At 41.5% G+C, this 19806-nt stretch overlaps 3 protein-coding genes across 3 annotated transcripts in view; 1 reads left to right on the top strand and 2 right to left on the bottom strand.

Annotated features, from left to right (window-relative positions):
- The window catches only part of LOC135708320 (uncharacterized), a 501509-nt gene extending 482184 nt beyond the window's left edge, over positions 1-19325 (bottom strand). Inside the window, exon 1 of the mRNA XM_065230335.1 lies at positions 19313-19325. The gene's annotated coding sequence lies outside the window, so the exon portion shown is untranslated. The remainder of the gene's footprint in view (positions 1-19312) is intronic.
- LOC135708225 (uncharacterized) lies at positions 4387-4743 on the top strand. Its single transcript, XM_065230226.1, has one exon. It carries the CDS (start codon positions 4387-4389, stop codon positions 4741-4743), a length of 357 nt encoding a protein of 118 aa, XP_065086298.1.
- On the bottom strand, positions 10406-12258 carry nerfin-1 (nervous fingers 1). The gene has a single exon (XM_065230251.1). It carries the CDS (start codon positions 12043-12045, stop codon positions 10693-10695), a length of 1353 nt encoding a protein of 450 aa, XP_065086323.1. The 5' UTR covers positions 12046-12258; the 3' UTR covers positions 10406-10692.
- Positions 19326-19806: the final 481 nt, after the last annotated feature.

The raw sequence follows: 19806 nt of genomic DNA, 5'->3' as shown, positions 1-19806 counted from the left end.
CTAGCATTCTTGTCGAGAATTGGCCACTTCCCCGGGGGCACCGGAACATTTCCGGGATGCCCAATGTGGCCGTGGAACGTCGGTATAGTTGCATTGGTCCAATTACATCATTTGAAAGAAAAAAAAACATGATGTTCATCGTGTGTATACTTATTACAGAACAGTAAAGCCACAGAGAACAGACGTTCAAGCTCGGTCAGAAACTTGTGTAAAGTTAAGTGGAAACGTCGCCGTTACGTAGCGCTAGCATCTCCTGATTTCTGCTATAAATTTTGCACTTTCGGTCAATTTGGCGCTAGTATCGATAAATTTTCTGTTGAAAATTGTCACCTGGCGCTACCAACACTTAGTGTCTAGTGTAAGTTTTGCAACACCAGTGCCATCATGTTTTTAGAGAACTTTTGTTCGAGCCTCAATGTCTGTTCTCTGTGGTTAGTAGATGCTCCTGGTTTGGTGCATTTGGTCGGCTAGTTGTTATGGTGGAGTCCGTTATAGAGGTTGGTCCTGGTTCTATTCAGTGGGTCGGTTATGGTTGGTTCTTGTCAGTGAGTTAGGTCAGATGTTCTTATACATGTTGGGTGCTCGCAGGACTTATAGTCATTGGAACCTGTTTCGGCCATATCTGTGGAACCAGTTGACCGATTCCAAAGATATTCACTTATGATCTATGTGACCATAATACCAACAATCAATACGAAACTAACGATTTAAAATTGGCTCACTACTTGACTAGCCTATTGGTCCCAAGCAAACGATTAACGTACCCCATTCTAGTCGTAATTCTAGTACTACGCAATGTTTGTTTTGATTCGCTATGAAAGTTTGACAGATAAAATGAGGGGTTATTGGTTTTTCCTATGTTTCGAGGGGTGCATCGATTAGCTTGGGACCGAAGAGAGTACCAGAGCTGAGCCAAAAAGTTGAGCAACTCAACTTTTTGGCTCAGCTCTAGTACTATCTTCGGTCCCAAGCTAATCGATGCACCCCTCGAAACATTGTAAAATCCTCGAACCCCGCATTTTGTCTGTCAAACTTTCATAGCAAATCAATACAAACATAGTGTAGTACTAGAATTTCAACTAGAATGGGGTACGTTAATCGATTTGCTTGGGACCAATAGGCTAGTCAAGTAGTGATCCAATTTTAAATCGTTAGTTTCCACCGGTTGCTAATACTGATCATGAGTGCAACAAAAATAAAAATTATATCATCGTTTGTTCGTGCAGGCGACTACTACCATAGAGATAACTCTAAGACTAGAAGGTCCCGAAATAACGTGCTCAACTTTTTGGCTCAGCTCTGGTACTCTCTTCGGTGAGCCAATTTAAAATCGTGCAGATCTCAAAAATCGGCTACGTGGTTGTGGTGGTGGTTGTGGCAATGGTCCGCGATGAAAAGAGGACGAGTCCCGTACTTGCTTGTTGCAGAGTCAATGTTATAATAAGAGTCCCACACAGATAAAAGTTCTTAATTTTAATTGTGATGTAAGCATTCATTCACGTAAACTTGTACTTCATTTCACGCAACCGAGCAACTTGTAAACAATGTTGTTTACAAAGATGGGCTTTTGCATACAATATTTGCTATATTGCATGAAATGTCTCAGAACGTTACATGATATATTACGTAAACTTATATGATATGTGACGCTCCATTTATGTGCATCATATTGAACAGAAATTTACACTACTTTTTCGAACTGTGCACCAAGAGTGAAGCCAGAAGTACCAATCGAACTGTCAAGCGGGGTACCAAACAAGCAAAGTAAATAAATATTACTGTTCCCACAGCCAGTGAACTTCAAGTATTGCATTCATTACTGTCAATATTTTAGTATAAGCGGGCCAGTGGTGTTTGAAATATTTGCAAACTTCTATTTACTTGAATTAAATTGATACGTGCAAGTATGTTTTAGAAATTTGCATGTACATTTTATTTGGCAAATTATATATTGACACATTCAAACCATTGCCATTTGGAATTTGAGTTATGACAGATATAAAGTCGGGTGGGGCAAGAGTGCCACCTTAACAATTGTACGTTCTATATATGCCAAATAGTGAATATTTATAAGAGTTTCTACACCGTATTGCAACTTCATATTATTGCCTTCATACATCAGCAATGTAATGCAAATTAAATCTCGTCAAAAGTTGTTAACGATTTTTTCAAAATGTCATGTCTAAATGTCTCAAATCTTGAAACTGCAATGGGGCAAGAAAGCCAACCCCCTATGGGACAAAAAGGCCATGCGTCTTAAATTTAATTAAATCGATTAATGCTTGCTTATAAATATAGCCTATTGATTATTAATCATGCTGTTATTGTTAACCCAATTTAACTATCGAATTTTACAATATTATTCAATACATAACAAATGAACTATGTTTACCAATGAAATCAAATGAAAACTATTGTTGTTGATATTTTATGTAGCTGGTTTAGTCAAATTTGATCAAAACAAGCTTACCGAAGACTTACATAGCCGGCGCCGGTGGTGTGGTGGTAAGTGTGACTGCTTTCTCACCCAAATGGGTCTGGGTTCAATCCCAGCCGAGGTCGGTGGGTTTTTTCTGAGGCATAAAAATCTCTGGTCAGGAAAGTAAAGCCGTTGGTCCCGGCCCATGTGTGTGTTTGAATGGGTGCGATATCCTACGCAGGTGTGGAAGCTGCCTTCCTGCATATTCGATTGTTGTCAATGGATGGCCGTCAGTGATTGGCACTAGATTGCGGAACAGAGACCGACGTTAAATAAAGGAAAGAAGAAGAAGAAGACTTACAAGGGCAATGAAGCGATTCTTGCCCCGTGTGAGGTTCATTTTTAAGAAAATTATTTTTGACTAATTATAGGGAATATTTATATAGTCTTTGTTATTGGTGTTTCAATTATTCATTATTAGTGATGCCTCAATGCAAGAATTGTAGAAAACAATATTTTATGGTGTCTAATTATTATAATTAATTTCGATTTTTGACACATCAGCAGAAAATGATTTTTTGCAGATTTTGTAATACTTCATTTTAGACAGAACTTTCTATAATGCTGCATAGGAACACCATTCATAGTTTAACGGGTGAATTAGCAATGAAAACATGTTTATTATCAAAATTATAGGGGGTGGTACTCATGCCCCATATGGAACTCTTGCCCCACCCGATGCGGAGAGCCGGTTTAGGGGAAGCGTAACCCATTATTATTTATTAAATAGTTCAGGTAGACTTGAAATGACAGATTCATAGTGAGAGAATATACCATGTGGGGCCCGTTCACTGATCACTTTTTAGACCAAAATCAGATTCACATAGTTCGTAAATCTATTTTTCATAAATATACTCTGCAACATTTACACTAGAACAATTTAGTGTAAAGGTTATTGTCAGTGTAAAAAAAAAACATCCTTATCAATGCTGTTAGAATTGATTTAGAGAATTAACAATGCCTGTAAACCAAGCGTTCTATTTAGACCTCATTTCGTAATGAAAATAGAGATTTTTTAAATTTTTTTCTGGCCATTTAACGTATTATATGGTTTGTAAGGTATTGAGGTTAAACGCTGGTTTTGAACTCATTTTGCAATATGGTTTTAAATATGAGCAGTAAATGGACATCACACGGTAGTTTGAGCGGTGAAGTGCGACCTTACACTACTTTCAAATCTTGTCTGGGAATCAAATAACTTATTTAACATAATTCAGTTAGTCGAAAGATCGTCCTTATTATTATGTAATGGCCAATTTAGAGCATCTTGTTCCAAATAGCAGTTTTTCAGTGAATAAAAAACATTAAAACATTTTGCTTTAAAGAATAATTGATTCAATTCTATTGATGTAAAACTAGTAATACATATGAAGTGCTGTTATTCAACACAGATCAAACCAATTTTTTATGATTTAGAAAATTTAAAATAGGAGTAGCTTCAACTATGCATGGATATAAGCTAATGCACCAGAACCTGGACGGACACTGGAGCCTACCCAGGACCCGGATGCGACCATCCATGTGAGTCTAGAGTATTGCACAAGATGACAAGTGCAACGGGAAGGACGGTAGGCGGGGGTTGGTCTCTAGATACGTCAACTTAGCGGAATGCACGGGATATGCACTGAACAATTACAATTACAATTTATACGATTATCCATACTTACATCAACATGCCATTTGTTTTCCGTGTACACGTATTTAGTACACATATCTTACCTTAATCCTTGTCAGCCCTACCAACGATTGCCCAAAATAAATGGGAAAATAGATTAGAGTCCAAGAAAAAAAAAATATGTGATACACACTCCAAACCAGTCCGGTAGCCTGCTGTTATAATGATGATCCTATAATGTTTTGTATTCCAGTCTCACTTTAGGAAAGGCCAAAATAATTTCTCATTTGGCATGATTGTCAAATGCAAAAAATGTGCCAGCCAACTGTTGGACACGGAAGACCGCTACATCCTGTCAGCCCACAGCGCATCCGCCTCCACTGCTGCTACCAGTGGCGAAGATGAAGCAGCATTCTGCCCAACGAAGGTGGAGAATGCGGAAGTATTCATTCACGAGGATCACCTCCCCGACTGGATGCAAGCCGAGATCGAACAATCGCAGTGGACAAAAGGAAAACTAAAGTGTTTCAAATGCGGGCTCAAAGTGGGTTCGTTCGATTTCGTATCCGGGACCAGATGCAAATGCGAGCTCAACAGCGTGCTTCCTTCGGTGCATTTCATTCGGAGTAAAGTGGATTTGCGAAAGTGATTGTGTTTTTCGTCAATAAATACTTTATTTCAAACTCTTAGGCATAAAAGATACAAAATATTTTTTTTGTTTGTTGGTTGCATTATAACTAATCTTAAAATTTACTACAAATATGTACGCGTTTGCAGCTTTGAGACGAAAATTTGAAACATGTATAAGTGTACGTGTGTAAAGATTCAGCTTCTGTTAAAAACTCTTACTCATCTAATATCACATTTCATTTTGTTCGATCATAACGCAATGATTTTCTGTTTTCGTTAGTTTGATGAGAAAATGATTGTTCGGTTCCTTTCCCTATACGCATGCGGGCGTGCGCGGTGTTTTACTCCGTTACAATGCCAGGTATTTTAGTGCGAATTTAAATTAATGGATATCATAAATTAATAAATGTTTTTAACTCTAATAGAACTCTTCTGTAAGCAGTGGCTGGTTTTGTTATATTTACAAATCTTACTGGTGGGAATTCAACTTAAATAAATTTAACTTAATGCTAAACGTTTCGACTAGCTTTGGTGCTTAAAAGAAGTACGTTTGGTGAAATGAAATCTAGATGACTAGAGGAACCTAAAAATGACTATTTTAGGACTAGAATGAGATCGATGGAAAGCTGACTAGAGCTTGACTTAGTGCTAGGACTAGAATCGAATGTATTGACCAGACTGTGGATGACTAGAGGTATAACCCTGACTTTGGCTTACATTTTTATTTCTTGATTTGCAAGAACTCTTTGGACCCCTCCGACTAGATTAAAATTTTATTTGTCATTTAACGACTAGACTCTTGACTAGAGGTGATGTTCGTTTTTGGTGCTGACTAGAACCTATACTTAAAAACCCTTCCTTGTGTACAAACCTACGATTTTACTGAAGCTTTAGAAAGTTTCTCGATTGTTCGCGTTCGTCTAAAAGTTAATAATATGGCACAATTTTCCACTCGATTGCAAAAGCTAACCCCGAACCTGCGCCCTGTGTGCTTTTGTCACTTCCAAAGCATACCGAAGAGAAACTGAAAATAGCACTGAGAACGAGAAACTAAACTGAATTGTGTACAAGCGCAAAAAATCAACACATCTCACTAATATCTTGTCTTTCGTGTTGACTTTACAAAAGTATAATAGGTATCTATTGTCTGTACAACAATTCAAGTCATTTAGGTTTGGATGATTCTTAACTAAGATTTTTTTTTAATTTTATCTACCAATAAGTGAAAAAAAGTTCCACAGATGGTTAGATTTTTTAATAAATAATGTATGGTCAATTATATTAATATATTAAGCTCTTACCTTAAAATCTAATTGAATGACTAGATGGATACTCATCTTTTGGTGATTTGGAAATTTTTGGAAAACTTCAAATCGAATGTACAGAAGTATGGAGAGGACGGAAGATTCTGGATCAGAAGAAATAGATGTTGCAGTACAGTACCGGCCAATAGTATTAACAATAGTTAATTTGCTCAAAAAGTTCATAGTTCAATCTACTCAAAAATATATATTTTCATATTTGTGTGTCAGGAGAATCTACATGCTAACTTGACAGTGCGCATTAAATAATTAAACTTTACTCATTTGAAAGAAAAGCGGCTCAACTCATATAACATGTACATTTAATGTTACCCATACACGGCCAATCAGAACGACTCAGCGACTGAATTCAATTGACTCAGAGCATTTTCTTTCCATACGAAATTTAATCATATTTGGGAAAACCTGCAGGAACTCATAGCTAACTTCAAGTGTTCCCAAATATGAGTAAATTTCGTATGGAAAGAAAATGCTCTGAGTCAATTGAATTCAGTCGTTCTGATTGGCCTTGTAAATGAGGAACAATCACAATCATTAAGGTGATTCCTTGTAGAGTCCACAAATGGCCGCCACGTAAGCTATACATGCACTTCCACTTCGAATTTTCAATTACACTAATCTCGGAAATCGGTGCCCCATTTCACCTGAAATTGCTACTTCATGTATGAAATTTGAATGTTGCACGTGACGTAGAAGCTGATATTTGTGCACTTCAAGTTTTGAAGTGGTTCTGAGAATAAGGATGTCACAGCTATTCACCATAATCTTACAAATTTTACAAGTTTAAATATTAAAACGACTTTTCTTTGAAATAGATTACATTTTACTTATTAATAGGTAATGTAATGCCTTGCACTTTTAATTGTCACGTATAACATTTTCGGTGATAGATATCAAGGAAAATCTTAATAACTTTTAATAAATAAGACTCAAATAATTGCCTTGATGAGTTTCTTATAGCAAAAAACTGACGTTCAGTAGCAAAAATACAATGTCCTAGCCATTCGTCATAATGATTTACGGGTAAGCTAGGTGATTGACCTTCCGTGAAATTTTCTTGTTTGCTACAACTTTGTACCAGACCACTTTTTGATTGAATGTCGAGAAAATTAGTTATAAATTGATTTGCCTATAATTTTGAAACTGTTCATAAACTACGTAGACCGATTTTTAGAGGTTTTAGACTCCCCCTCCCCCTGCGTAGACAATCGTCCATACAATTTTTTGGACCGAGACATTTCTCAACCCTCCCCCCCCTAAATAGTCTACGTAGTTTATGAACAGCCCCTTTCTGATATGATCAATCAACTGCTTTCAGGGCAACACTGTTTCTTGCAGTATGACATAGTAGCCCGAATTTTATAACCCTATTCTTCGCGCCAAGTACACCAATGTTGCCTGCTGAGCAGTTGATGGAGCATGTCAGAAGAATATTATTTGCTTATATAAATAAATAAGTAATTATCCTGATGTTCAATTAAAAAGTGGTCTTCAGCAAAGTTGTAACAGAGAAAACTTTCTGTAAGAGCTGATAGCAAGCTTATCCGTAAATTTTCTAGGACTTTGAGAGCAAAAAAGTTTACTTTTCCCATAGTAAATCCCATATAAACTTCAAAGAGTCAGTGCAACATGAGATCGTAGCAAAATGAGCTCAAATTTTCGGAGAATACTTTTAGCACAGACAAACAGACATAACACATAAAATATTTCTCATTGTAAAACATCGTCGCTAAAACATTACCGCCATCTGTTGAGTACCCAGTGTTCACTCGGCTGTCGACAAAAGCAGGCCACTCTCGATGTGTGCTGCGCGATCGTCTGTTTTCTCGGCAGCAACCATTGTGTGGTCCTCCTCATTGTTCTTCATCAGCAGTTCTTTCGGTCGATGCGTCGTCGACTTTGGAAAGCAACCGTTTCGTGATGAGTGTGTGAGTGCTGACCACGTTTTGCGTCCATTGTTGCAATGGACGCGCTCTGACCCTCGTTGGCGTACAACAATTTGCCATACAATGAAACCACTGGAAGCGGCTCCAGTTCTGATGGAGGAGGCTTTTTGGATAGCGGAAGATAAAGTGTTTATTGTGTTGTACCTTTTGACTATAGTTTTAAGATGTATTGTATAGTGACCAAGAATCCTCGGCTCTGTAAAGTTAATTCGGTTGAGCCTTATTAAATAAATTAATAAACAAATCTGTTGAGTACACTGTGGTTGGTAGTACGTTGAACTGATGGCGGTAGTGTGTAAACGTCAAACTCAAGGGAATTAGCTATGCGCACCACAGGTAGCAGAACTACCAACTGAGATACTTTCAAATTGACCGTTAAATGCTTGTTCGATGAACAACTCATGAGTGTTATGTCTGTTTGTCTGTGGTTTAAGTGCAACTAACTATGGGGTGGCTCCAAGTATAAGTGCAGGAACGATCGTATGTACACGGCTTACTGTACATATACTTGGAGCCATATATACTTCCCATAAACGCATAACAGTCCCATTTGGAAAAAAACAGAATGTCGAGAAAATGGCAGTTTTTTTTTGCTTTCATGGTATGGCTGGGCTGTTACAAACAAGTTTTGATATTTTTTACGATATTTTCAAAACAAAACAATTCACTTTATGTGCATATATTAAAAGTTAATTACCGTAAAACGGGGTAACATTGATAGTTTTTTTTAAGTATATTATAAATATTTTTTACATCAATTACTGCTTCTCAAATTTTGTTTTATTTTTAAAAGAGTACTGAGGATCCTATAGTTAATGGGTTAGTAATATGTTTAATGAAAATTATTGCATATGCACTATTTGTTAATATTGTGACCGAACATCAGTATTTTGATTTGGGGTTACTTTGATAATGCTCGATGAATGTTGAAAAACATGCGGGAAACTCAAACAATTTCGTTCAAGAAATATGAAAAACATACATTTCATAAGTGATGGTTTGAGTGCTTTTTCAACAGGCAAAAAGCAAGAAAATTGTTTTTCAATATGTTTGACAAACATGTAACACAAACTATATAACAACTCTATGCGATATCAAGGGAAATGCCTTATAGCCCGTACAGACTATGGCTTATATCATGTAATATAGGCTGTCCTGCAATGAGCACTCATATATCTAGTTTTCACTGGAAATCCTATGTATAAGTGCTCATTGCAATACAGCCTATATTACATGATATAAGCCATAGTCTGTCCAAGGTATTAAGCTACAAAATGGAACCAATGTTTCTAATTCGGAAAAAAGCAGAGAGTGAATTAAATCATTATATTCTACTATCAAAGTTACCCACATTATCAAAGATACCCCGTTTTACGGTAGTTAATAATCGATTTCAGAAGATAGCTCATTTTTGCGAAAAAGTTACATGGGACTGTTATGCATTTATGGGCAGTATAGTAGGTTGCACTAATTCTTGGGCATTCTAGCAGAGAAGTATATGTTATCTACATTGATTGACAAAATAAATAAATAAATAAATAAATAAATAAATAAATAAATAAATATATAAATAAATATATCATAGTTGGAGATACGAAGTTTCAAATAACAGATGAAAGTATAGAGTTGATAGTTCCGTTAGAGTACGGCAGTGCGAAAATTGTATATAGAGAGTAGAAAGCGAGCAAGGACAACTTTGAGGAAGGTACGAATCGGGTTGATCATCTCTCTTTACCAAACTCCCCAATTGGAGAGAGATGGCGAGAGGTAGAGGATTTCAATTGTTTTCGTAAAAATGTGTTTACGAGTGCTCAAATATTGAGTAAAATGTACTCAAAACTGAATAATCGTAGCTGAAACATGGTGGAAACTAATTAATCGTTGCTCAAAAAAGAGTATTATTTAAGTTCAGTTCTGACTATGTGTAACTAACCGCATTGAAAAAAATCCACTTAATTTGAAACTGTGGGTTTAAATAGTATTAACGAAATTGTAAGATAATGAACTGAAAAAAATCACTAAGGCTTTGTTCTAATTGGTGAATTTACAATTAAATTTGAAACATGTTTTATTTTTTTTAAATAACCCTTCAGCGTAAATAACAGCGAACTTATTACTGACACACGAATTTTCGAGCATTTATTTTTTCCGAAGAACCAATTTCAAGTCAAAATTCACCAATAACCTCTAAAATTATAGTCACATACCTAGTCAAACAATCATCTTTGTTCAACCAATAAATTGTTAAATTTGTCCCCCGTTTTTGAGCGATGCAAAAAACTTAGATGCTTTGGCCCGGTACTATCCTTCAAACAAAACGAAAATTTTACAGAGGAACTAAATGTTGAAGAATGTCTTAGGTATTAAAACAATTTCGAAACAATGGGAAAATCAAAGCAAACAGAATCCTCCATCGGTGACCTAGAATCTAGTTGAGAACGAGCGAGAGCTTTGCTCTGCTGTCTTATCCCTATAAAGCTATGTACAGTCTTTTCTTAGTAGCAAGTCTTCATTTGGTGTGATGCTGATTTGTGGTTCGCAAAATGTACATTAACTAAATCATAATACCCTATTCTATATTTCTAAGAAAGCTAATCCCGGAGTAGAACACCGTATACCGTCCCCGCGCTACTGTAATGATGATGATGATAGTACTTAAGTAACTACTGTTAGGCAACTTACGAGTATAAAGGTTCCTTCCTAGACGACCAGCGCGGTCGTGTGTCGGATTACCGATGGTCCATTGCGTAGATGAGCCAGTGCTGCAGCGGCAATGTTCTCCTCCTCGGTGAAGCGGTCACAGTACGCCGAGCGAATCTCCTCCATTTCGTCCTGATAGTCCTCGTTGATAACCAAAGCACGCTCCTCGTAGTCGTCCTCGTCGTCGTCGTCGTCCTCTTCCTCCATTTCACTTGGTTCGGTGGTTGACGATTGATGAGAGACGCCGGAGTTTATGTGATAGTTATGATGGACCAATTCTGTTTGAAGCGGAGGCTCGCTGGCCACTACGGTGAACACAGTATGTGGAGCTTCGGTCATGTGATTAACGTAGACCGTGTTGCCACTGTCGGCAGAATGATTGGACTCTTCACAGCTACTATTACGATAGCTAGCGGATGTAATGATTGTTGCGTTTGTTTCGGTTTCGGCACTTGATTGATTATGTTTGGGTTTATTTTTAGCTTTTTGATGCGTCAGTTGATGCTTCTTCAGATAGGCTGGACGTTTGAAGGTTTTATTACACTGCTCACAGCGGTACTTGCATTCCGATTCATCGTTCTTGTCACCATCGCCCTTTTTGGCAACTTGATCCCGTGGTTTGTGCCAACGACGATGAGATGCCAAATTTGCCGGGCAGTTGAATCGTTTACTACACTCCGGGCAACGGTACTCCAGAAGAACTATGCAAGCACATCGATGCTGGGCAAGTCCGAATGCATCTTCAAACTCCAATCGACACAGTTTACAATTGTAGGCACCGATTACATTAGGAATGGTAGCTAGCTCTGCTCGCACCTCGTCCGATATTTCCACCAAGTTAAACTGAGGATCAATATCACCGGACTCACGGGGCATGTCACTGTTGATGACTTCCTCCAGTGATATGATTATCGTACCGGACACCGGTGATGTGGTTTCTTCGTCAAATTTTAACTTTCTGGCTGCTTTCGTTCGACGCTCTTTCGAAATTGGAACCACCGGAGGAGGGTTCTTTGAACTCCTGGGAGCCGCGCTGATTTTAACGGGTTTCACTGGTGTGGCTTCCCTCTTTTCCGGCACTATGTGTTCAACCTTAATCTGTTTGGTCAGATTTCCATCACGATTTTCGTCGTTCTCTTCGCGATAGCGTTTCTTCAGCGGCGACGGTGTCAGCGGAGGTGTAATAGCACCCCCAAAGCACTGCTTCACCGTCAAATCCAGCGGTGAGTCGGTGGCAAGCTTGGTAAGGGCGGCGACGACGGGAACATATTGCGCCTTGAAGCTTGGCGGCAGATCGGCCACCGTCGTCAGGAGACCCATTGGTGGGCGTACTTGGATCTGCGATGAAGCCATACTAGCATGTCACACACACGTACACCGTTTCAAACACGTGCTTATCTTAATTTTCCTTATCCACTATAAATTAACCGTCCACTCTGTCCACATTAAATACTCCTTTACGTTAACTGGTTTCGAGTAAAAATACTTAAACTTTGCGCAATAAACTATATGTACAAAGGAATAAAAATAGTGCGTACAACGAATCACTTGTTCACCGGACCAAAGCCTGGCAGCGAATGACACGACGTCGGCTCATATCCTTGCACTTTATATAGGGAACGATCTTCCCCTAGCCGAAGGCAACCAACACAACCATCACAAGGATACGTAACGAGCGTAGCGGTAAAATCCGAGCATGCGCCGCGGGAATCCCTGGTTCCTTGTATGGGTGACGCCAGGTTTCCCCTTCGTTGCAAACCCACCCAATGCACAAAACATACTAGACATGGAACAAGCGGCACGCGACCCGATCCCGCAATACAATACAGTCTGCCATGGCTTACTACGAGAGCACGTGCGGATGTACGATCCACCTCACCTTTCTCCCGCAGCACAACACAACCTCGTATGCGTATAAATATGTCCATTGGTCGTCGTCACCGACGCCGGATCAAAACATAAACTCGTATTTCGCCCCCTTTTCTTTCGTTCTCGTCTATCCTGGTTTTTTGGGGTGATTCATGCCTAAACATATTTTTTATGATGCATTTCTTGCCGTTCCTGTTCCTTCATCATGCACCGAAACTTACACTATAGGTACACCGAATTGTTAATTATGATTAGTTTTCGCTCAACTGATCCGCTGAAGCAAGCTTCAACAGCGGCGTGAAAATAATGGAAATTTATGCGCTGCTTCAAGCATTTCAGCAAAGTGGTGTCGCCTGCCTGCCTATGGAATCAATGTTGCACCTGGAAGTTTTTGTTTCTTCTTCCCGTTTTTTCCCGGTTCCGAAAACGTTGCGGAATGTGTGGTGGTAAGCACCTAGGTATCTGTTCTCTTTGCTCTCAGTCCTCGTCCCAGGTATGGAGGTACCTTTCAGCGTGAGGCTTCATTATTTAATTGATCATAATACAGGGTACGCCGAGAGGGGTGTGTTTCCGAACGGGGGCCGATGGCAAGCTGCTGCGGGAATTGCAATAGTCAATCGGGATGGACTGGAACCGGTGCGACGGTGGTCACAAGCTGCTCCGACACATTTCTCCACAGCTATGCGTGGCTTTGAAGGTGTAGCACATCTGGTGGTTTGGGTTTTGTTTGTGATTTAGGAGGTCGTTGAACTGAAGTGTACTTTATTCGGGCCGTGAAGCCCATATCTGCTGTTCAGCTCTGTAGATAGGCTGTTGACTGATCGCTGAACTATGAGTAACGTTTTGATTTCAATTCCAAGCAAAGAATTAATTTTGAATACGTCTCAGACATGTCCTTAGAAAGCAATGTCAAAAGAACATGCAATCTAGGCATGAAACTTATTTGGAGGGATCTTCAAAACTAAATGTTTAAAACGATTATCTGCACAAAGAAATAAACATTTTGAAAACCAAGTTGCCAACTTAGGCTGTGTTCCATTTGGTAAATTTTCACTTAAATTTGACAGATGGAAAATTAAATTAATTAAACCTGCTTTTCCAGCAGACTTATTTCTGACAGCCAAGCAATCAATTTTGACAGACACTTTCTCGAAAACTGGGCGATCAACAACAGAGGGATTTTTGACCATCTTAATTTATTTTCGAAGTGTCAAATTGAAGTGAAAATTTTCCAAATGGAACACAATCTTAGGCTGTGTTCCATTTGGGGAATGTTCACTTAAATTTGACATATGGAAAATTTTCAAATAGCCATGCTATTCCACCAGACTTATTTCTGACAGACAAGGAATCGATTTGGACAAACATCTTTTCGAGAATCGGTCGAGTTTAAGTGAAAATTCATCAAATGGAACTACACGGTAACCAGCGTATACACACAAATGAGTATAAAAATACACATTTTTTATATTCATATGCAGCTGTCAAAAAATGTGTAAATTTGGAGATCTTAAAATGTGTAAAAAAATACACATTTTAAGAATGTAGTTCCAGTCAAAAAAATGTGTATTTATATACTCATTAATGGGTAAAAAAATACTTTAAACTTTGCTGTATCCTGCCTTGTTTACGCACGTAATTTGTATATATTTCAGTGAAGTACAACAGGAAAATGAAGGAACTACGGTCCAAGCTGGACAGTGCAACGATGGACATACTAGAGGGTAGGTGGTTTATACTATTTTCATAGTTAAGTTTTAGGAAAAAAAAAATCATAATCAATGTCCGGTGTCTCGCTTGCTTGCTTCATACTGATTTGTGTTTTTTCCTTGATTTGTTTTCCGTGCAGAGCACCAATGCTACTGACGCCAGGAAGGCAGCTCCCATACCTGGATCCTACCTATCGATCCATCAACTCATGAACCGGGGACCAATGGATTTACTTCCCTTCCGAAAGAAGGCGTGATTCTCGGCGTGATCAGAGATGTTATGCCTCAGAACATCCCAGTGGGCCTGCTGGGGTAAGAGGTAATCACGCTTATCACTATACCACCGGCGCCGCTACTGATTTTTTTGATGGCATTCCTTTTTTTATTAAAATATTATTGTATTCGAGCAATCTTTATTTACTCTTTGACACAAATAAGAAAATTCCGAAGTTAATAAAAAACCATGCGCACCCATTATATTTAAGTTCTAGAAATGATTACTTTTTACACATTTTGCTGTAAAAACCGTTCTTGAAAAATGTGTAAAAAATACACTTCTATTGACGTTTGCTGGGTTTACACATAAATGTGTAAACGCAGTTTACACATTTTATGAGTAGGCCCCTTTTTTCTCGAAATGTGTGAAATTTTACACATTAATGTGTTTACGCTGGTTACCGTGTAGGGTTGTGAGTACCGAAGCCTTTTAGCGAGAACCTGTATTTCGGCACTAGGAGGTTCAGTCCCGGTAATTGGGTTCTATATATAATCCAAAATCTCATCAATTTTGGTGCACTGAAACTATTTTAAATAACTGCGATTACATTAGCAAAAATCCCCATCTTAGCGCCCCTCGAAGGGACATTGTATGAGCTGTCAATTTGATAATTTAGTGTCAATCAGTGAAGTTATTATTTTGCTTTAAATCTTGATTTAAAAACCGAGATGAAAGTCTATGGGTTCGAAAAAATATCGTTGTGCTCAGAAAACGAAGCTCTTTCAGATGATGATGATGTGTGTTTTTTTTTTTTTTTTTTTGGCAAGGAGGAAACCTTCAAAAAGGCCATCGTGCCACCGCTTGACGACTGGGCGCACAGTCGCGGTGACACGGTGTGTGGGATTCTTACCGCACTAAAACCTCCTTAGACGCCTTGCCCTTTTCCCCCGGAACCACTTGTCGTATTACTTCGGAGGGGGCCGTGCATTACGCACCTCACTTTACCTCAGCTAATTGGCGCTTCCAGTTCGCTGATCGTCTCTCCAATTTGTGAGCCATTTATCTCCCAGCGTCACGTTCTACTCGGTTATCCCTGGTGGTGGATACAGCCTACTCTGACGGAGAGTTCTCCCGGCTTCGGCTTTCAGTTCGCACTTGTGTGAGCACATTACTACTTTCTAGTTGGTCTTCCCGCCATTTTCGCTGCAGCGCTGACATGATCTGCGTTACTGCTCTGCTGACGGCGTTAAAGGTGCCCTCCTCTCGACACATTTCTTCGACGACATTCTCCGTGCTAAGGGCGAGCATATCCTCTCGCACATCATCAAATCTAGGACATTCGAAAACCACGTGCTCTGGTGATTCTTCCACATTCCCACACTCCGGACAGAAGGGTGACGTTGTGTGTCCGAACCGATGCAGGTACTTCCTGAAGCAGCCATGACCAGACAGGAACTGCGTCAAGTGGAAGTTGGCTTCTCCATGCTTCCTGTTCACCCAGGTCGAAAGAGTCGGTATTAGCCTGTGTGTCCATCTACCGTTCTCTGCTGCATCCCACTCCTGCTGCCACTTAGCCATCGACTCCGTTCTCACCATTTTTCGTACTCCTCTGGTTTCTCTCGTCATATAGCACTCGTAGTCCTCCGCCAAGGTGATGCCGATTGGGATCATACCGGCGATAACGCATACTGCCTCCATCGAAATGGTTCTGTACGCACTCACGACTCGCATGGCCATGAGCCGGAACGTACTGCTCAATTTCCTTTGGTTCTGCTTCGTTTTCAGCGCTTCAATCCAGGCTGGACCTCCGTACCTTAGTATTGATGAGGAAACACTAGCCAGAAGACGTCTCTTGCTGCTGCTTGGACCAGAATTGTTCGGCATGATTCTGGCTATTGCGTTGATGACCTTCGTCGCCTTCTCGCAAGCATATTCGATGTGGCTATTAAAGTTTAGCCGGTCGTCGATCATCACTCCCAGATACTTAAGCATGCGCTTCGAAGCAATGGTGTGCTCTCCAACGGTAATTTCTGCCCGCTGCACTGCTTTGCAGTTACTGACCAACATCACTTCTGTTTTGTGGTGGGCTATCTGCAGCTTCGCTCCTTGCATCCAGTTACCAATCGTATCTATCGCCTCAGCCGCCAACATTTCCACTTCTTCCAGCGTCTCACCGGTTACCGTCAAGACGACATCGTCCGCAAAGCCAACGATCTCAACTCCTTTGGGCAGCTTGAGCGTCAGCACGCCATTGTACATTCCGTTCCACAGCGTGGGACCTAGAATGGAGCCTTGGGGAACCCCCGCCGTGATTCTAAGCGATTTCTGCCCCGTGTCTGTCACGTAGACAAGGACCCGGTTCTGGAAATAACTACTTAGAATCCTGCAGAGGTAGCCTGGAACCCTCATTCTATGGAGCGCCTTGGCGATGGCCTCCCAGCTGGCGCTATTGAATGCATTCTTGACATCGATCGTAATCACGGCGCAGTATCGATTTCCTCTCCGCTTCTGTTTGGAAGCTTTCTCGGCTCTGTCAATCACTGTCCGAATTGCATCCACCGTCGATCTCCCTTTCCGGAATCCAAACTGTCTCTCCGACAATCCGTGTTCACTCTCCGTGCATTTCGTCAGCCTGTTGAGGATGATCCTCTCTAAGAGCTTTCCTACAGTATCCAGCAAGCATATTGGCCTATACGATGCAGGATCCCCCGGCGGTTTTCCGGGCTTCGGCAACAGCACAAGCTTTTGTACCTTCCACCTATCAGGGAACTGACCATCGTCCAGACATTTCTGCAGCACCATCCTGAACATGTCCGGGAACGTCTGGATCGCCGCCTTCAACGCCACGTTGGGAATTCCATCCGGGCCGGGAGCTTTATTCGCTTTCAACCCTTTCGCTGCTGCTATGAGTTCCTCGTTGGAGACTTGTTCAACGTTGTCTTCATCTACCTCGCCATATGGTGTAGGTGGCCAGTTCGTTGGGTCATGCTGTGGGGAAAGTCCCTCCACGATGACTTTCAGCTTGTTGTGACACATTTCAACCGGCATCGTTGGGCCTCTGATCTTCGCCATCGCAACTCGGTATGCGTTGCCCCAGGGGTTGGCATCGGCATCGCGGCACAACTCCTTGAAACTATTTGACTTGCTCAGCTTTATCTTTCGTTTCAGTGCAGCCCTGGCCTCTCGGAACACCACCCTGCGCTCCTCTCTGTCTGCTTCTGTTCTTGCTCTCTGAGCACGCCTTCTGGCTAGAAGACAAGTAGCACGGAGGGTGCTAATTTCCTCGTTCCACCAGTAGGCTGGACGCCGCCTGTTCGTTGGCTCCAGTTTTCTCGGCATAGTTGTGTCACATGCCCTTGCTAATAATTCGGTCAACTCATTCGCGCTTAGGCCCGGGACGCTGTTGTCTACCCTTAGAGCTTCGATGAAGAGATCCTTATTGAATGCCTTCGTCTTCCACTTCCGCTCGCTTACTTTCGTCCTCCGCATTTCCACCGGTGTTCGTTCGCCGATACTGTACCGGATCGCCTGATGGTCACTATGGGTGTACTCCTCGCACACCGTCCAGTTCATATTTGCCATTAGCGACGTACTGCAGAAAGTAACGTCGATAATGGATTCCCTACCATCTTTGCGGAAGGTGCTGATGGTTCCTTCGTTGGCCAGACTGACGTTCAACTTTGCCAGAGCTTCCAGCAGGCTATACCCTCTTGCGTTGGTACATCTGCTCCCCCAATCCACTGCCCAAGCATTGAAGTCTCCTGCGATGACGACTGGTCTCCGTCCAATGAGCTCTTCGGTGAGCCCATCTAGCATCTGATGGAACTGCTCAATTGTCCATCTCGGGGGTGCGTAGCAACTACATACATAGATTCCATTGATTTTGGCGATCACGAAACCTTCATATGAGCTTGCCACCACTTGTTGTATGGGATACCTGCCCATGACTTGTATGGCCGCCATTCCTGCTCTATCCGCCACCCAGTTACCATTATCGAGAGGGACTCGGTATGGCTCTGCAATGATTGCAACGTCGCACTTTGTTTCCGTTGTTGACTGCCACAACAGTTGCTGTGCTGTGTTACAATGATTGAGATTTATTTGGGTTACCTTCATTATTGCTGGCCCACCATCGCCTTCTTGAACTCAGGGCACCTGAAACTTCCCGTCACATGGCCATTTCCGTCCTCCTTTTTGCAGAGCATGCACCTCGGTTGCTTTGTACAGTCTTTTGCAACGTGCCCCTTCTCTCCGCATTTCCTGCACAGATCAGATCTGTCAGGGCCTTTGCAGTGTCTCGCCTGGTGACCGAAGCCCATGCATTTGTAGCATCTCTCCATTTTCTTAGATACCCGAGGAATAGCTTTCAACGGGCACACTGACCACCCAACCTTGATTCGGCCAGTCTTCAGCAGCTCGTTAGCTGCGTCCGAAGAAAGTCGTATCGACGCCGTCTGCGTGCCACCATACGCCTTTCTCAACCGAATTGCCATCGGTACGTCTCCCAGGTTGCATTGCACCTTCAGCGCACTTTTCAACTCGTCTTCTGTTGTGATCTCGTCCAGATCCCTGCACTCGACCACTGACTCCTGGGATAAGGCTCTTACGTTCGCCGTCTCGCCAAGAGATTTTTCGACGAGCTCCTTAAAAGCTGCGCTCTTAACCGTAGGGTCCCTTTTCAGCTCGAATAGCATCTCGCCTTTCTGGGTTCGCCTGGTTTTCACCACGTTCTCGCCTAGTTGTTTCAACTCCGGATCCTCTCTCACTTTCCGGAGGAGTGCTGCGTAGGACGTTTTGTCCTTCACCTCAACAACCAGAGCGTCACCCTTGCTTCTCTCCCTACGAGGCCTAGGCTTCTCCTTATTCTTCCTGTCTTCCTTCTTCTTCTCTTCCTTCTTCCTCGCTTCCTCTTCCTTCTTCCTCACTTCATCTTCCTTCTGTTTTTTCTTCCTCTCCTTCTGGTTCTCGACTTTACGCCACGCACCATTTTCTCCCATCTCCTTGATGCCTTCCTCGTCGTCCCTGCGTTTTTTGGGCTCCTCCTCATCTCCTGGCGTGTCCCTATCTCTCTTTTCAGGACGTGGATTTGTGGGTCCCTTCGGCGTCTCATGTGCTTGAGCCAGTCTTATGCTCTCCTTGGCCTCCAGCAGAGCCTTTTCGGCATTTTCGGCTCTTTTTCTCCACTCTTGACATTCCCGATCTGCCACTGTTATGCCGGATTTGATACCGGTCACAAGTTGCTTGATCTCTTTGTGTACGTTGTTTTTATCCTTCACGAACACATAGAGATCATCGATCTTCCTCCTGACCTCCGTCATT

Source organism: Ochlerotatus camptorhynchus, unplaced genomic scaffold (assembly GCF_037179485.1).
Source record: "Ochlerotatus camptorhynchus isolate MF236.1 unplaced genomic scaffold, CSIRO-AGI_Acam_v1.1 ptg000027l, whole genome shotgun sequence".
Classification (NCBI taxonomy): Eukaryota; Metazoa; Arthropoda; class Insecta; order Diptera; family Culicidae; genus Ochlerotatus; species Ochlerotatus camptorhynchus.
Note: the sequence above shows the minus strand (reverse complement) of the source record. Positions and strands in the feature narration are given on the sequence as shown.